We start from the raw sequence: 16,218 nt of genomic DNA, 5'->3' as shown, positions 1-16,218 counted from the left end.
CCGTGGTGACTGATCCACCGAGGGTTGATTTAGCAGGTGTAGTGAAGACCCACTAAATCGACCACTGATTGCTCTCCTGTCAACTCCGGTACTTCACCGGAATGAGAAGCATAAGGTAAGTTAACGGGAGAGTTTCTCCCATCGACCCAGAGTGGTGTAGACACCAAAGTAAGTTGACCTAAGGTACGTTGACTCCAGCTACATTATTAATGTAGCTGAAGTTATGTAACTTAGGTCGACTTTGCCCCGTAGTGTAGACCTGCCCTATGACTGTTCTTTCTATTGTTTGATTTTGATGTTCTTGAATGAGCCTTATCAACATTTAGCTATTATGTTTTATTTAGTAAGGACCCATATAAATTACTTACACACTCTAGTTAGCAGCATTTTGAAGGGAAGAGTAATTTCCCTACTGATAAAGTAATTGTAGAAATTATATCACATTCTTCTCCCCTGAAGTAGCTTTGGAGTTGAAATAGAATATGTGGAAGTGTAATCATGGTTTGATCAATTATTACCCCCAATCACAATAAAGGAAACTTAATTTTTCAAAGTGTCTGTACAGAAATGTGCTTGGACAATTGCAAAACAAATTTGTGCTGGCCTTTTGCACAATCCTGACTGGTGTACACACATCCGATGTTTTGAACATGCTTCTCTTTCTGTATGAAAAAGCATACCCACAATTCTGCACACGCCATATTGTATATGCATTCTTAAGCATTTACACCCAAGGGTAATAGGTGGAGAAGAGAATCATGTATACTGATTTCAGTTTTATTTAAAAGAGTGTCTGTACCCATGTTGTAGGCAACAGTTAATCTTACAGTCACAAAAACATCACCCCATAACACAATACATTAAGAAAATGATTGTACAAGGCACTTGATAGATAACAAAGTCTCTTATATCCATCCCATCCCACTCCATCTAAAAGTTTGCCTTCCCCAGAAGTCTTGTGAAATACACAGCTTTTAAAGTGGTAATGGTAGTAGTAGGTAGGTTGTGCATATCTTATTTTATTTAAATAGGATATATAATAAAGTCCTTAAAAGTGATAGAGCTTGATCCAAAGCCCTTTGAAGTCAATGGAATGACTTCAGTGGACTTCAGAACAGACCTTTACTGCAGTGAGAAATCCTGAAAAGCAGTTGGAAGATGGTCATACTTGATTTTTGTCTAGTAACAAGTATCAAGAAGCAAGAGCCTGTAGAGCTGCTGTTGAGCTTGTCTTCATTTTCCTCTCATACACACCTCCATCACCAATATCACCACCCAATTTGAATGTTATATGAAAAAAATTGAAAACAGGTGATGCAAAGTTGTGTGTGTGTGTGTGTTGCTGTTGAGTGATTATTTTAAAACCTGAGCTGGCTTCTAAATTATAAAAAGAGGGCTTTTATGAGTGAGCCTTTGAGTGTTAACATTCCATTTTTTCCAGCTAGAAAACTTGCTTTCAATTCTGTATCAGAGTTTACAATGTAAGAACTTGAGCTGTTCTTGGTTCCTTTGAGATATAATGTGCATTTGTTTGATGTACTGTGGTTTTCAATATGAGACCTCAACTGGGCTGAAAAATGGAATTTTCACCTCGGTAAAGTCCATTATTACAAAGTTACCATACAGTAAAAAATGAGCATTACAAAAATGGGCTTACTGTGAAGGATAACTGAATATCCAGCTTCTGTGCTATGGATGACTTGTTTTGTAATTTCCTTCAGATAGGACAAAATCCCTGTCTCCAAAAAAGAAAGAAAGGAAAAAAAAAGACAAGATGAATGGAGCCTGTACAGGATCTAATCAGATAACACTAATCCACAGATATTAATGAAGCTGTCAAGCTCTATTCACTGTACTGAAGAAAGAACTAAAATATACATTGTCCTTTTAACCTTCAACACTAATGTAGTGATTTGTAAGATTTTGGCTTGGTATTCTTTTACTGGAAACTGTGCTTCTGTTATAGTATTCAGTAATGAGGGGATAGTCTGAAGGCCAGCTAAATGACGCTCTGTATAATGTAAGCATCAGTGCTAATTAGATTGATAGAGAGGGAAAAAAACAAAATCTGCACATCTTTCCAGTGTACTTTTCTTCCTTTTATTAGTGTCTGTCATGTGCAGTATCTTTGTTATTTTCTATATTGAAAGTTAACCTTTTTTTTAACACACATTTCTTCCAGCTCAGTAGTATCTATTGCTTATATCATAACTGAGAAAGAGTTTTCTATCCTCCCAGATTACCTAAAGTGTGTAGCTTGATTTTCTGATTTAAAGCCTGCCATAGAAGGCACAAGTGTCCTATTTATGAGAGTTTGGGAACTATATCCTATGTCAGAATCAAACTCTTAGGGCTAGATCCTACTGCTGCTTCATCTTATTATTAGGATATCATTTTGCTGGATATTGTACACATATATGCTATGAGACAGTCTCTGCTCCAAAGAATTTATAATCTAAAAAGACAAGGCAGACAATATTATTATCCCTATTTAATACCCATACTAGAGTTATTATGACCTCCATATTACAGATGGGAAAATGATGAACAGAGATATTAAGTGACTTGCCACAGTTAGACATGAAGTGATAGTCAGGAATTAAGCCCCAGACATTGCCTGAAAAACAAGACATCTTAACCTCTACTCTAAGTAGTTCTATTGAAGTCTCTGTGGCACTGCTCACAGTAGAGTAGAACACATTCCTCTGCTGACACTTGTTCAGGACTGAATTTTACTCAGTATTGAGCATTACTTTTGCTAGAAAGTATTTGTAAGATTGGATCCTCCTTTAGCAGCAAACTACAACCTTACTGAATTAGCTATCCTAGTAACTGGCTTGAAAATGGGTTTGAAAATCTGTTCTCATCATTTCCTGATAGCTAATTAGTAATTCAATCAACAATCACATTTCCTCCATTGTTGAACAATTGCTGATTTTTTTGCAATGTATAAATATCTGGACTGAGTTCACATTGTTTTCGCAAGGCCACTGGATTGTATTTTAGAAAAATAACAGTAATATTTTTAAGGATTATTTTCTTTAATCAAGGAAATATATTCTTCTCAAAAATAAATATTCTTCATAAAATAATTTATGCAGGCAGATCTCACTATTACTATTATGAGCATGAGCAATTTAAAAGATATAAATAATGATCAAGTGCTAAATGGTAGACCTTTTTATTTATGTATTATATGAGCACGTGGAACATGCATTCAATAGTGCTTTCTTTGAGTTGTGATCTTATATAGACAGGAAATGCCAGTAGCTTCATATACTATAGTATACTGGGATATACTACTGAAGTAAATCTCGAAAAAAAAAAAAAACTCAACTCCCATACCATAAGGGGGCCCGTGAAATTTACCTTGGACCAGCCAGGGGTGAAGATTGCATCCCAGAAGGTTTACTGTCCTGTTGCCAGGGAACACTCCCTTAGAGAGGAGGCTGGAGGGAAGGAAATAAAGCAGCAATCCCAGATGTCCTGTAAGAGAAGACGTCTGATTAGTTCTTTACTCAGAGACCAGATGCCTAGGAGAGAGCAGGTAGCTCCTCCTTCTGGGGTGTCACTTGAAAAGGAAAAGAAAGAGAGAGAGAGGGAGAGATGGAGAGAGCCAGAGAGGAAGGGAGCATCCAGCTCCCCTCAGAAGATTGACTAATTTTTTTTCAGTTGCTCCACAGCTGCCACAGCTTAGCAGGAGAAAAAGCAGAAAGCAGAAAGCTTATAGGTAAGCTTGTCACCCAGAGTGAGGAGGGTTTAGAGCTGAAAAGCTATTTCTGAGACTCTGCAGATCATCCAATCTCTCAGTCAAAATACACATTAGACCATAGTGCCTGTAGCATCTAGAGTTGCACCATGAATAGGTACCTGCACATGGGACCGGCATGTTAGAGGGATGTGTGATGGGTTCAGTCACAGAGACCCCCTTGGGACTGTCACTTGATGTGCTGAAACTACCTCTGAGCCTGTTTCCTCTGATGGCTTGGGACTCCAGAACCCTGTCTTGTTGAGCGAGACATGCCGGCGTGCTGCAACACGGACCCAAGTCTGGTCCATGTCCCCAAAGCTGCAGGATTTGACTGAAAACCACTCAGCAGGCATTTCTGTCTCTAGCATCAAAACACCCAGCTCCCAATGGGTTCCAAACCCCAAATAAATCCATGTTCCTCTGTATAAAGCTTATAAAGGGTAAACTCATAAATTGTCCACTCTCTATAACACTGATAGAGAGATATGCACAGCTGTTTGCTCCCCCAAGTATTAATTACTTACTCTGGGTTAATTAATAAACAAAAATGATTTATTACTTATAAAAGTAGGATTTAAGTGGTTTCAAGTAATAACGGACAGAGCAAAGTAAGTTACCAAGCAAAATAAAACAAAACACGCAAGTCTAAGCCTAATACATTAAGAAACTGATTACAGGTAAATCTCACCCTCAGAGATGTTCCCATAAGCTTCTTTCACAGACTAGACTCCCTCCTACTCTGGGCCCAATCCTTTCCCCTGGTACAGTTCTTGTTAGTTCCAGCTCAGGCGGTGACTAGGGGATTTCTCATGACTTCAGCCCCGTTTGTCCTGTTCCATGTCCTTTATATCTTTGGCACAAGGTGGAAATCCTTTGTCTCTCTCTGTGTTCCCACCCTTCCTTCTAAATGGAAAAGCATCAGGTTTAAGATGGATTCCAGTAACATGTGACATGTTCACATGTCCTTTGAGACTTCATTACCCACTGGCTGGCACACACGTATATGTGAAGGCTTGCAAGTAAACAGAGCCATTTCAAATAATTGTCGTAGTTAATGGGAGCCATCAAGATTCCAAGCCATCATTAATGGCTCACACTTTGCAGTTACAATAAGTTTTCAAAGTAATATTTCATATATCTAGCTTCAAATACAAGAATGATACATTCATACAAATAAGGTGAACACACTCAGTAGATTATCAGCTTTGCAATGATATCTTACAAGAGACCTTTTGCAGAAAGCATATTTCAGTTACCATATATTCACACTCTTAAGCATATTTCCATAACATATGGAGTGCAACATCACAGGATGACTTAACAACTAAGAATCAGGGAAACTTTGAGTGGTTGTGTTAAGTGACTAAAGAAGAAAAAAAAAAGAAGAAGAGATTTATGGTGTCCTCCATGGATACCTGTTTATATATTTTACAAATCCAGTCATATTAATATATATTTATTTAATATAACTTGTCCCTTGCATTTTTTGTGTTCATAATTTCTGTTGTTTATACAAAGCTTATTGGAGTTGCTTGGTAAATTGAAAATTTTATACTTATTTATGAAGGAAATACAGTACTCACAGTTAGGATGGATCATCCATTATTTCCCAGGAGGTACCACCATTAGGGTTGCAGTTTGATTAATCCATATCACCGGGGAGTCATGAGTTCATCAGAGAGACACAAATTGGCAGAAAGACCTCAGGAGGTAAAGTACACCCCATACGTCCTGAGTTTGTACCTGCAGAGGTGTCAGGGGGGTTATATACTGTATGATTTTTTCTTTATCTTATGAGGCCAGTGATTCATTTGTTACTTTCTGCAGAGATCTGGGTCTCAGGTCAGCAAAACACTTATACACACATTTAATTTTAATCAGATTAGTTATCCCATCTCTGTTCAGCAATGGCCTGATCCGAAGTCCATTGTATTCAGTGGGGTTCCTTCCTTTTACTTCTGTGAACTTTGGGTCAACTAATCCCATTGACTTGGAATGTGTGCATTTAAATGTTTTACTCAATTGGGGCTCCTGAAAGGATGATATAATGAAGAACTGTAATTCTAGACCAGAGATCAGCAATCTTTCAGAACTGGTGTGCCAAGTCTTCATTTATTCACTCTGATTTAAGGTTTTGTGTGCCAGTAATACATTTTAACATTTTTAGAAGGTCTCTTTCTATAAGTCTATAATATGTAACTAAACTATTGTTGTATGTAAAGTAAATAAGGTTTTTTAAATGTTTAAGAGGCTTCATTTAAAATTAAATTAAAATGCAGAGCCCCCAGGACCGGTGGACAGGACCTGGGCAGTGTGAGTGCCATAGGTTGCCGACTCCTGTTCTAGACAGACTTAAGATGTCTCCTGCAGTCACCACTTCTCTTCCACAATGTAATGTTTTCTCTTTCCACCTCTTGATATCAGTGATTAGTTCTGAAAAATAAGATTCTGTTCTTAAAAGGTAGTGAGTATAGTGGCTTGAAAATTTTCTGACAGAACACTATTCAGTCAAAAAATACTGATTCGAGGGAAATGAATCATTCTGCGGAAAGATGTTGATTCTGTTGAAAATTTTGATGCAAAACTAGGCAGGGAAGCAGGCTGTCCAGTAAGCTGAAATATTTCACTTCAGTTCTTCTGAAACAGAAGTTTTCACAATTTTTGCTCCTGTGAAAAATTTTGAACATTTGAGCTTTTCTCTGGATTTGGGATGATTTTTTTTCAAAAAAAATGGAAATTTTAACAGGAGGGAAATGCCCTTTTCTGTCCAGGTCTAGTGCTGAACACCCTCTGCAGGGTGCTTAGTTACCACTGATTTATTTGAGAGTTGAAGGCTTCCATCACCTTATCTGAGGTTCCCAACACCCTCCAAGACTGGTAATTCACAAGAATTAGTGATGAGCCCAATTTTTTTCTTAAAAATGTATAATTATTTTTGTGAACAAAGTCTACACTATATTACTAAATATATTTCCCCATCAAAAATGTATTTTAAAAGTTTTTGGACCATATTTCTTTAGCAAGGGTCCCTGTAGGTTTAGGAAACTATTAGTAGCACTGACTGTCCCATACTGCAGTCTCACTGCCCTTCAGATACCCTAGTAAGCCAGCTTGTAAAACATATGTAAACTACATGATCTTATTCATCCATCCGTCTCAGTAATGAAATACCTCCCTCTTATGAATATGTATTTTATTTGCCCTTTATTGTTTCACATTGCATCCTCTAACACTCGTGTATCCTTGAATTACAATCTAAAAGAGAAGTCACTTTCTGCCCTTAGAAAAAGAGCCCAATAAATGGTAAAAAATTAAAGGTGCATGTCAGTGTGTCAAATGAATTTTAATATGTGGTAAGCAAACCAAAGGCTCAGATGTGTTTTAATTTTTAAACTTACCAGAAATTTTAATTTAAATCATTTTATGAACTACACATAATAACAGAAATAGCTATAAAAATTGACCATTGAATCATACTTTTTTTAAACTTGTTGTGCCCTTCTCTATTTGAATTAGGCTTTGCAGAGTTTATCTAATGCGGTCTATTGTACTGTTTACACATTTTCTTTTAAAATGGAATTCTTTATGAACCTTTTTTCTTTGGAGTGCCAACTTTGGCAGTGATGTTAGCTGATCACTAATATCTAATAAAAAGATATTTTACTCTGCATCCTGGTAATATATTTCCACATGTGTGATGAAATCCTCTTGTAATCTAAAACATCTTACATCAACATAAACCATTGTTTAAGTAATGTAACCACCTAAAACCAGCCTAAAATTCTAAAATCAAAGGGACATTTGAAACATAAAACCAATGTATTTTTTTAAATTACTGCTACCAGTATCATCCAGCAGAGAGTTAGCAATAGGTGGTATATAGTATACGAAGAAACCTCTAATATAAATTTTGTGTCCAATGTTTCTAGCTCATAATATGGCCCTATGTATTACTTGATTCTGCAGCATCAGAATTTGACATAGGGTGAAAACCTGACCCTGCTTAAGTCAGTGGATGTTTTGACGTTGTCTCCAATAAAGCCGGAATTTCACCCACAGAATGTATTGGTTGTGGCAGAATTATAGAGTGAGATGTTAAATTACCTCTGTGTTTGACACTGCCACATTGTGACTGCTAATGGAACACCATGCCCAGTTCTGGAGTTCTTACTTTCAAGAAGGATCTTGAAAAATTGGAGAGGGTATAGAGAAGAACCAACAGAATGAATTCATTGGAAAATATGCCTTATAATAAAAGACTCAAGGAACTCACTGTATTTAGCATAACAAAGAGAAGGTAAAAGGATGACTTTTTCAGCATCTGTGAGTACTTACATGAAGAAAAGAAATCTGATAAGGGTATGTATGTACCAAAAGACTTATATTGAGATGTGCCAAACTCTGTCACAGGGAATATTTATAAACATTTGTGAGCTAGGAATTGTATTCTAGCTCTATAGGGGAGAGTTACCAAGCCTCCTCCAGGAATTACAGTCAGTGGGGTGTAATTACTGCAAATCTCAGGACAGGTAAACAACTCCAAAGAACTACCACCCCCTGGGGATAATTGCATATATTGGTTCTGACCACGTTCAAGAGGTCCAGGAGTCAAAGAAAGAGCTTTGTGTATAAAGGGTCACTCTGAACTGTCTGAGTGCCTCTCATTTAATCCTCAAATTGATATGAATTTGTAACCCAGAGGGCAAAACCCTGCTGGAAGGTTTTAAAGTACTGCCAACGTACCAGGATTTCGAAGTGGAAGATGGGTAACACCTGGTAAGCTAATATGTGTATAGATTGTTTTCTGTTTTTGATATATTTTCTCTGTAATGATTTTTTTCCTAAGTAAATGTACTGTGTTCTGAAAGCTCTCTGGTCACTGGAAGAGCAGAATAGCAGGTACTGGACTAAGGTCAGACCCCTGGGATAATCATAGTGAATTGCAAGAGGGCAGTAAGGCTAAATCCCTAGTCTGGAGGAAGAGGGAAGAAGGTCCCCACTCAGAGAGGTGATGGCTGGAAGTATGAGACCTATAGGAGAGCCCTTGAGCTGATCCCAGAGGCAGCAGAAGTGCAGTTAAACCTGGAACTGTGACAGAGGGCTTCTCAATCTATCAGACAAAGGAGTAACAAGAATCAGTGACTGGAAGTTGCAATTAAATCAATTCAGACTAGAAAGAAAGCACTTTTTTAAAAACCAAGGGTTGTGAGGGATTCCCATAACTGGATATTTCAAGTCGGGATTGGATTTTTCTTCCCTAGAAGCTATGCTTTAGTTCATGCACCACTATTAGACTTGAAGCAGGAATAAATACAGGGAAATTGTATGGCTGTGTTATAAGAAGGTCAGAATGGATAATCACAGTGGTCTCTTCTAGCCTTAAAACCCACAGATATATGTTCCAGAATAAAATCTTTTCTTTCCTTTTTGAAGTTGTGTTTCTGGCCTCATAATTGTGAGGGAACATAGGCTTGAAAATGTGAACCAAGTGCAAACCAACTGATCAACATTTTCCTAAATCTTCAGACAGCCTAAAACAGTAGCTCGAAGGGATGTGAGCTGACCTATTCATCTTTATGGTTTTTAAATTCTGAAATCTTAATAAGTTAAATAGCAACAATGTTAACTCTTTTATTTCTGAGCATTTTAGCAGAAATATGCAACCTTTGCCCAGCTGCCCCAAGCTTCAGCTACTCCCATGATAATTTTTATGATTCAGTTAAACCTTGTCAGTACAATCACCAGCTGTAGATTGAAAAAGTTGGGACAGTACATATTAACTGAAATTAATATAAAAATAAACAGAATGGGGCTAGTGCACTGACTGTATTATTCGTTTGCATAGCTAGCTCATTAAAACCTCAATTTTCTAATTTTAAATGAAGCTGCCGCTGCCACAGCACAGTGCCACAGAATTCAGACACTTGGCTACAGAATTTGTGTGCACTTTGCCTCAGAGTTCCCAGGCTTTGTTCAAAACATATCATCTTTTCATCTTTAATATTTTTCCCTCCTCTCTATGACATTGTTTGGAACCTAATTTATTTCACTTGTATAGGTAGTTGTGTTAGAAAATAAGAATAGCTTTAACACATTGCAGGTTTCTTGTTCTCTCTGTAAACCTGATGCACAGCATATCATATCAGTTGCTTCATTGTCGTTTCTGTAACATCTCTTAGATACTATACATACCACAATTCCTGCCAGGCTACGCCATGCTAGCACCCAGGGCCGGCTCAGGCTTCTTTGCCACCCCAAGAGGAGAAGGAAAAAAAAAAGCAGTGATCGGCAGCACTTTGGTGATAGCTCAACCATGCCGCTTAATTCCTCGGCTGCAATTCAGGGGAGGGTCCTTTGGTCCAAGAGGGGCTCAGGGAGCTGCTGCCAAACTGCCGCCGAAGACCCGGAGGTGCCTCCCCTTCCCATTGGCCACCCCAAGCACCTGCTTCTTCACCAGTGCCTGGAGCTGGCCCTGCTAGCACCATGCATACTGATACTTAATGGCTGATTGAACTGGGTTCCTCAGATTGTTGTATTTCAGATGTAAAACCAAATAGAGGTTGAAATTCAAACTAACTATTTGTTTCTGTAATAAAAATTTAAAAAATAGTCCACTCATATATCAAAATTACAGTTGATCAAGAGAATCTGCTTTATTTTAATACTTGAACTGCTCAGAATGACTGTCTTGGACATGATTTTTGAATGCTTTAGGCCCAAATCATTAAACATAGAATCATGGAGTCATAGAAGATTAGGGTTGGAAGAGACGTCAGGAGGTCATTTACTCCAATCCCCTGCTCAAAGCAGAACCAATCCCAGCTAAATCATCCCAACCAGGCCTTTGTCAAGCTGGGCCTTAAAAAACTCTAAGGAGGTTCCACCACCTCCCTAGGTAACCCTCCTAGTGAAATAGTTTCCCTAATATCCAACCTAGACCTCTCACATTGCAACTTGAGACAATTTCTCCTTGTTCTGTCATCTGCCTCCATTGAGAACAGCCTAGCTCCATCCTTTTTGGAACCCCCCTTTCAGCTAGTTGAAGGCTGCTATCAAATCCTGCCTCACTCTTCTCTTCTGCAGATTAAATAAGCCCAGTTCGCTTAGTCTCTCCTCATAAATCATGTGCCCTAGCCCCCTAATAATTTCCATTGCTCTCCGCTGGACTCTCTCCAATTTGTCCACATCCTTTCTGTAGTGGGGGGCCCAAAGCTGGGTGCAATATTCCAGATGTGGCTTCACCAGTGCCGAATAAAGGGGAATAATGACTTCCCTCGATCTGCTGGTAATGCTCCTAGTAATGCAGCCCAATGCTGTTAGTCTTCTTGGCAGCAAGGGCACACTGTTGACTCATATCCAGCTTCTCATCCACTGTAATCCCTAGGCCCTTTTCTGCAGAACTGCAGCTTAGACAACCGCTCCCCTCCCAGCTCACCTCCACCTCCTCCCCCAAGCGCGCTGCCGCTCCACTTCTTCCCTCTCCCTCCCAGGCTTGCCTGGGAGGGAGGAATAGGAGGGTAAATGCAGCACGCCCAGGGGAGGGGCGGAGTTGGGACAGGGGCGGGGGAAAATTTTTTTGCTTGGGGCGGCAAAAAACTTGAAGCCGGCCCTGACTGAGGGCTGCTCACCTCCTCCCAATACTGTGCTGCCCAGTGCAACAGTTTGGGACTGACCTTGTCTGTGAAGACGGAGGCAAAAAAAGCATTGTCTACTTCAGCTTTTTCCACATCATCTGTCACTAGGTTGCTTCCCCCATTCAGTAAGGGTCCCACACTTTTCCTGACCTTCTTCTTGTTGCTTTTAACATCTCTTGCTAGCTGCAACTCCATTTGTGCTTTGGCCTTCCTGATTACATCCCTGCATGCTCGAGCAATATTTTTATACTCCTCCCTAGTTATCTGACCAAATTTCCACTTCTCGTAAGCTTCCTTTTTGTGTTTAAGCTCAAAGAAGATTTCACTGTTAAGTCATATTTGCTATTCTTTCTCCACATCAGGGTGATTTGTTCCTGGACCCTCAATAAGGCTTCTTTAAAATAGAGCCATCTGTCCTTGACTCCTTTCCCCCTCATATTAGCCTCCCAAGGGATCCTGCCCATCGGTTCCCTGAGGGAGTCAAAGTCTGCTTTTCTGAAGTCCCGGGTCATTATTCTGCTGCTCTCCTTTTTTCCTTTTGTGATGATCCTGAACTCGACCATCCCATTGACACTGCTGCCCAGGTTGCCACCCAGTTCTACTTCCCCTACCAACTCTTTAAGTCCATAACTTAAAGCACATGTTAAGACCATCCCTCTTCAGCAAAGCAGTGAACTTCCAAGTGGAGTTTAGAAAAGTTCAGCTTCTTTTGAACACAATGAGCCAAATTCTTCTCTTATTTATGCAGGTAATACACTGTTCCAGGCTGTACAGTAAAATGAATGTAAACATCATTGATTTTGATGGACTTACTTTGAAGATATATATATATCTATATCAGTGTAACTGAGAGGAGAGCTTGGCCCACAGTGTATGCAGGTTAGCAGATTTGTGTTTTGGTTCTGATTTGGCTAATAATTCCCATAAACACTGTTCCTCCAGGTGTGCATAAAAATGTTTTGCAGATAGCAGTAGATTATTGTGGCAGGGCATTTCAGATGCTAACAATTTTTTCAGTATCTGTAAAATCAAACCAATTTTCTGTAAGTATTTTATAGTCTCATGAACATAGTTTGAAAGTGTAGCTGATTAACCAAACTGCAGACTTAGCAAGGCTTCAGTCCCTTCCTTGTTTTCTATAAATGAATACTTCTGTAATGTAGAAGGTAGCTAGGTAGCTAGGCACTCAGTGCATCCTGATTTCATCAGGTTTAGACTTTCATGGTAGCCAGAGACATTACATTGTAGAGTATGGGCATATCGCTGATATTAATTCACTTCTTTCTTTCAGGGACTTCTATTGCAGCAGGATGTCATATCAACATCAGTAAAATTTGTCCTCTAGTTTCAAGGGAGCTACTCTCCAAATCATACCCTTGTGTTCTAGAAAAGATTATTGGGTCTGGAATATTGAGTACTGTGTGTGTCTTATTGACTTCTGATATAGTATTAATTGTCTGCAAAAATATATTTATATACTGGATATTAATGAGGCAAAACAAAGCGAAGCAACTTTTACATAGACTGTTTGATAAATAGTCTAGATCAAATGTTCTCTGTACTACATCCAGATGCAATATGCTATGATGCAAACAATGCAGTGTAATGTTGATTTGCTGCAGTGCATTGTATCCAAACTGCTTCTGCATTTGGAGAATCCCATTGGTCAGTATCTTTCTAACACTGTCTCAAAATTCTGTCCAACTGTTGTAGTCTTTTAAATGTGAATTTCTAATGAGTAACCCCTCTGCCAAACATGTAGCCCTACATAGTTCAGTAAAAAGGAAATTATAAGGTGATATTATATTGATGGTAAATATTCATAATACAAAATGAAGGATTCACACAGATTAAAAACATTGGGTGAAATTCTGGCCCTGGGAAACCAAGGGGATTTCATCTGTAGAGAGGGATTTTCAAAAATAATCATCACTAGCCATCAGCTTCAGTAGGAGCAGAGTTAGGCCAATGCCGGGCATTTTTGAAAATCTCGTTCAGACAATACATCTCATTTGCCTTTATATGCTACAACAAGGATTCATTAAAACCACATGGTAAAGTTTTGCTTTTCGGCTTGTACTCTCACTCCATTTTGGTTAAGCAGCACTGGCTTCTCCTGTTGAATTTTTTCTCTTTCCCTTGGCAGTTGCATGTTGTTTTATAACTACTAAATTAATGCACTGATGGAAAATAACTTTAGCATTTAATTGGCAGCCTTGGAGACAATCAAAATATCTTGGATTAGATGGAAGGAGATACTGCAAATAGTGGCAAGCTAAATGGTAAAAATCAGTAGTTTTCTATAATCTGCCAGTCAAAAATGCTGCCTGGATACCAGGGGCAAAGTTCTTTATATACATACTGACATTTGTAAATAAAAGAGCTTTGCTGCACCATCTCTTTAATTAGTAATTAAATTTCAAAATAACTTTCTCTTTCTAGGAGCTGGATTTCGAAGCTAAGACAAGTTATACACTGAGGATAGAAGCAGCAAATAAGCATGTTGACTCTCACTTTCAAAGCCTGGGACCCTTTAGCGATATGACAACAGTGAAGATAATTGTGGAGGATGTGGATGAGCCCCCTGTATTTACCTCCCGTTTGTATTCCATGGTAGTGTCTGAAGCAGCAAAGGTTGGCACCATCATTGGAACAGTTGCAGCCCATGACCCCGATGTCTCGAACAGCCCTGTTAGGTAATTATAAGGCTTTGTTTATGTATGTAAGTACATACGTACATATGTAGGTATGTTGTCCTTTCATGTCATTTTGTCCACAATACTGCAGGATTATTCATTTGTACCAGAAGGGATTATTTAGTTTTTTCCCTTACGGCATATGTCTGTGCTGTTTGAAAAGTTTGCTTATTTTGACTCCATTGTTGCAGTAGCTTTGATCAAACAATTTATTTAAATCTCTTTAAAATATATGTATATTCAGAATTCTGAAACAAAAAATCACTTAATTATCCAAGTTCAGCAGCGGTTGGGAAGAATCCACAAACCATAGCTTATGTCCCTATTAATCAATTATGCCAAACCTATTACACAGAAAACTATGTACAAAAAAGACATGATGCATTTTCTGTATGCATTGATAATGTGTATATTGTAGAATTTGTATTCACAAGAAGAACAAACTGGAGGTTCATTTGTTTAGCAAATTATATTTTTATAGCTATTTGTTTGAAAGATATGTGTTTGTCTGCATTATTTCAGCTTTATTATTCAGCTGCTTCAGGCTCACTCTTTCTACTACAATATAATTATTAGTTAATTATATATTTTGTGTATATTTTCCACACTCTGTATAATTACCAGGCAAAAATCATTTTTAAGATAAAGGTTGTATATATATAAGGAGTTGGATTTTTAAAAGAATTTAGGAGGACGAGTCCTATTGATTTTCAGCCTGAGGTGCTTCTGAAATTCCTACTCGCAGCCTTTAAGTGAAAAGAACCTTATAACTATGCCCTACAGTAATATATATGAGTAACAGTAAAAACAAAAACATTTTAATATTGTAGTTTAGAAACTTGGAACTGAGGTTCCACAAACAATTTTAACTATTTCTCCATATCATCACCACAGTATGAATTGTCCATATATCATAGAAATGGATAGAGTCAAGAAACATATTTGGTTGCATGTAGGCGATGAAGACTCAACAGGGGGTTACAATAAGTGTAATGAAATCCTAAACAGGATAGAGAGGATGGCTCAGATACATTGGCTGGGTGCCTTTTACTGGTTCCATTGAGGTCAAATATCTGCCATCACCACAGGGAAAGATGTGATCATATTTCCCTCCTACCAAGGAGGGAATGAAACATCTATTTCGGGTATTTCCCCTGCATGGTTAGATGGAGAATCTGCCATTCTTCTATAATATCATGCATGGGATCCAAGTATTATGAACATATGACAAGGAACCTCATATAAAAAGAGTGAATTTTATGTTTGTGGTTATGTGGGGAGAGAGGGACAGTGACAGAAAATGATCACATAAGTTAAAACACAGCCAGATCACTGTAATTCTTTTTCTAAGTACTGTATAGGTATTAATACTAGATGTCAGAATGATATCCACAGGATACAGACAGTATAAATAACAGTTTTATGTAATATTTCTGTCCCACAGAAATTCTAACCTATTCAAGGTCCGTGGAAAATAGGGCAATTTATTTAAGAGAAAGTTGGTGCTAAATGTTATTATTGTTAATATTATCCATTTGGCATACACACTGAAAACCTTATATGGTGCTAATTCATTATTTCACCTTTTCTGTTATCTAATTTTATTTACACTTATTAAAGGTGATTTTGTCACTGTCTTGTGGCTCTGTAATTTACAATGGAGCAACCCTAATATGTACAAATAAAGCATGTATCTCACTTAAAGAGGTGACATATGTGTTCTCTCTTTCTCAATATAGATTAGCAACAAATTCAAAATACATGTACAAACAAGTACTAGATGGATGAGTTAGCATGGATTTACCTCTGAAATTTATCTTCACTAAGCTGTCTCTGCCTTGGCAGTGTTTTCTGGCAGTGTTGTTAGCATCTGGTTTATAAGATTTGGTTTTAACAGAACTGCAAGGGTTAGTATTAGTTCCAACTCCCATCTATATGCAATCCATCCTCACTGCACTCTTTTTTTCCTGTAAAAAGGTGACAGTCAAATTCTTGATCTCACTTTTGTCAGTTTGCACCACTCCAGCAGCACAAAGCAGCCATAAAACTAGCTTAATTGGCATCTTGATGATCTCTCCAGGCATCTCAAGGTTGTGTAGGACTCAAGGGTAGAGCAGGCCAAAATTTTACAGATAAA

The 16,218-nt window shown here is 38.2% G+C and overlaps 1 protein-coding gene across 1 annotated transcript in view; it reads left to right on the top strand.

Annotated features, from left to right (window-relative positions):
• The window catches only part of LOC116831759 (cadherin-7), a 104,488-nt gene that overhangs the window by 68,832 nt on the left and 19,438 nt on the right, over window positions 1-16,218 (top strand). Inside the window, exon 7 of the mRNA XM_032792023.1 lies at window positions 13,828-14,081. Coding sequence (XP_032647914.1) covers window positions 13,828-14,081 — 254 coding nt within the window. The remainder of the gene's footprint in view (window positions 1-13,827; window positions 14,082-16,218) is intronic.

The sequence above is a fragment of the Chelonoidis abingdonii genome, chromosome 2 (genome assembly GCF_003597395.2).
Source record: "Chelonoidis abingdonii isolate Lonesome George chromosome 2, CheloAbing_2.0, whole genome shotgun sequence".
NCBI classification, from domain to species: Eukaryota; Metazoa; Chordata; order Testudines; family Testudinidae; genus Chelonoidis; species Chelonoidis abingdonii.
Note: the sequence above shows the minus strand (reverse complement) of the source record. Positions and strands in the feature narration are given on the sequence as shown.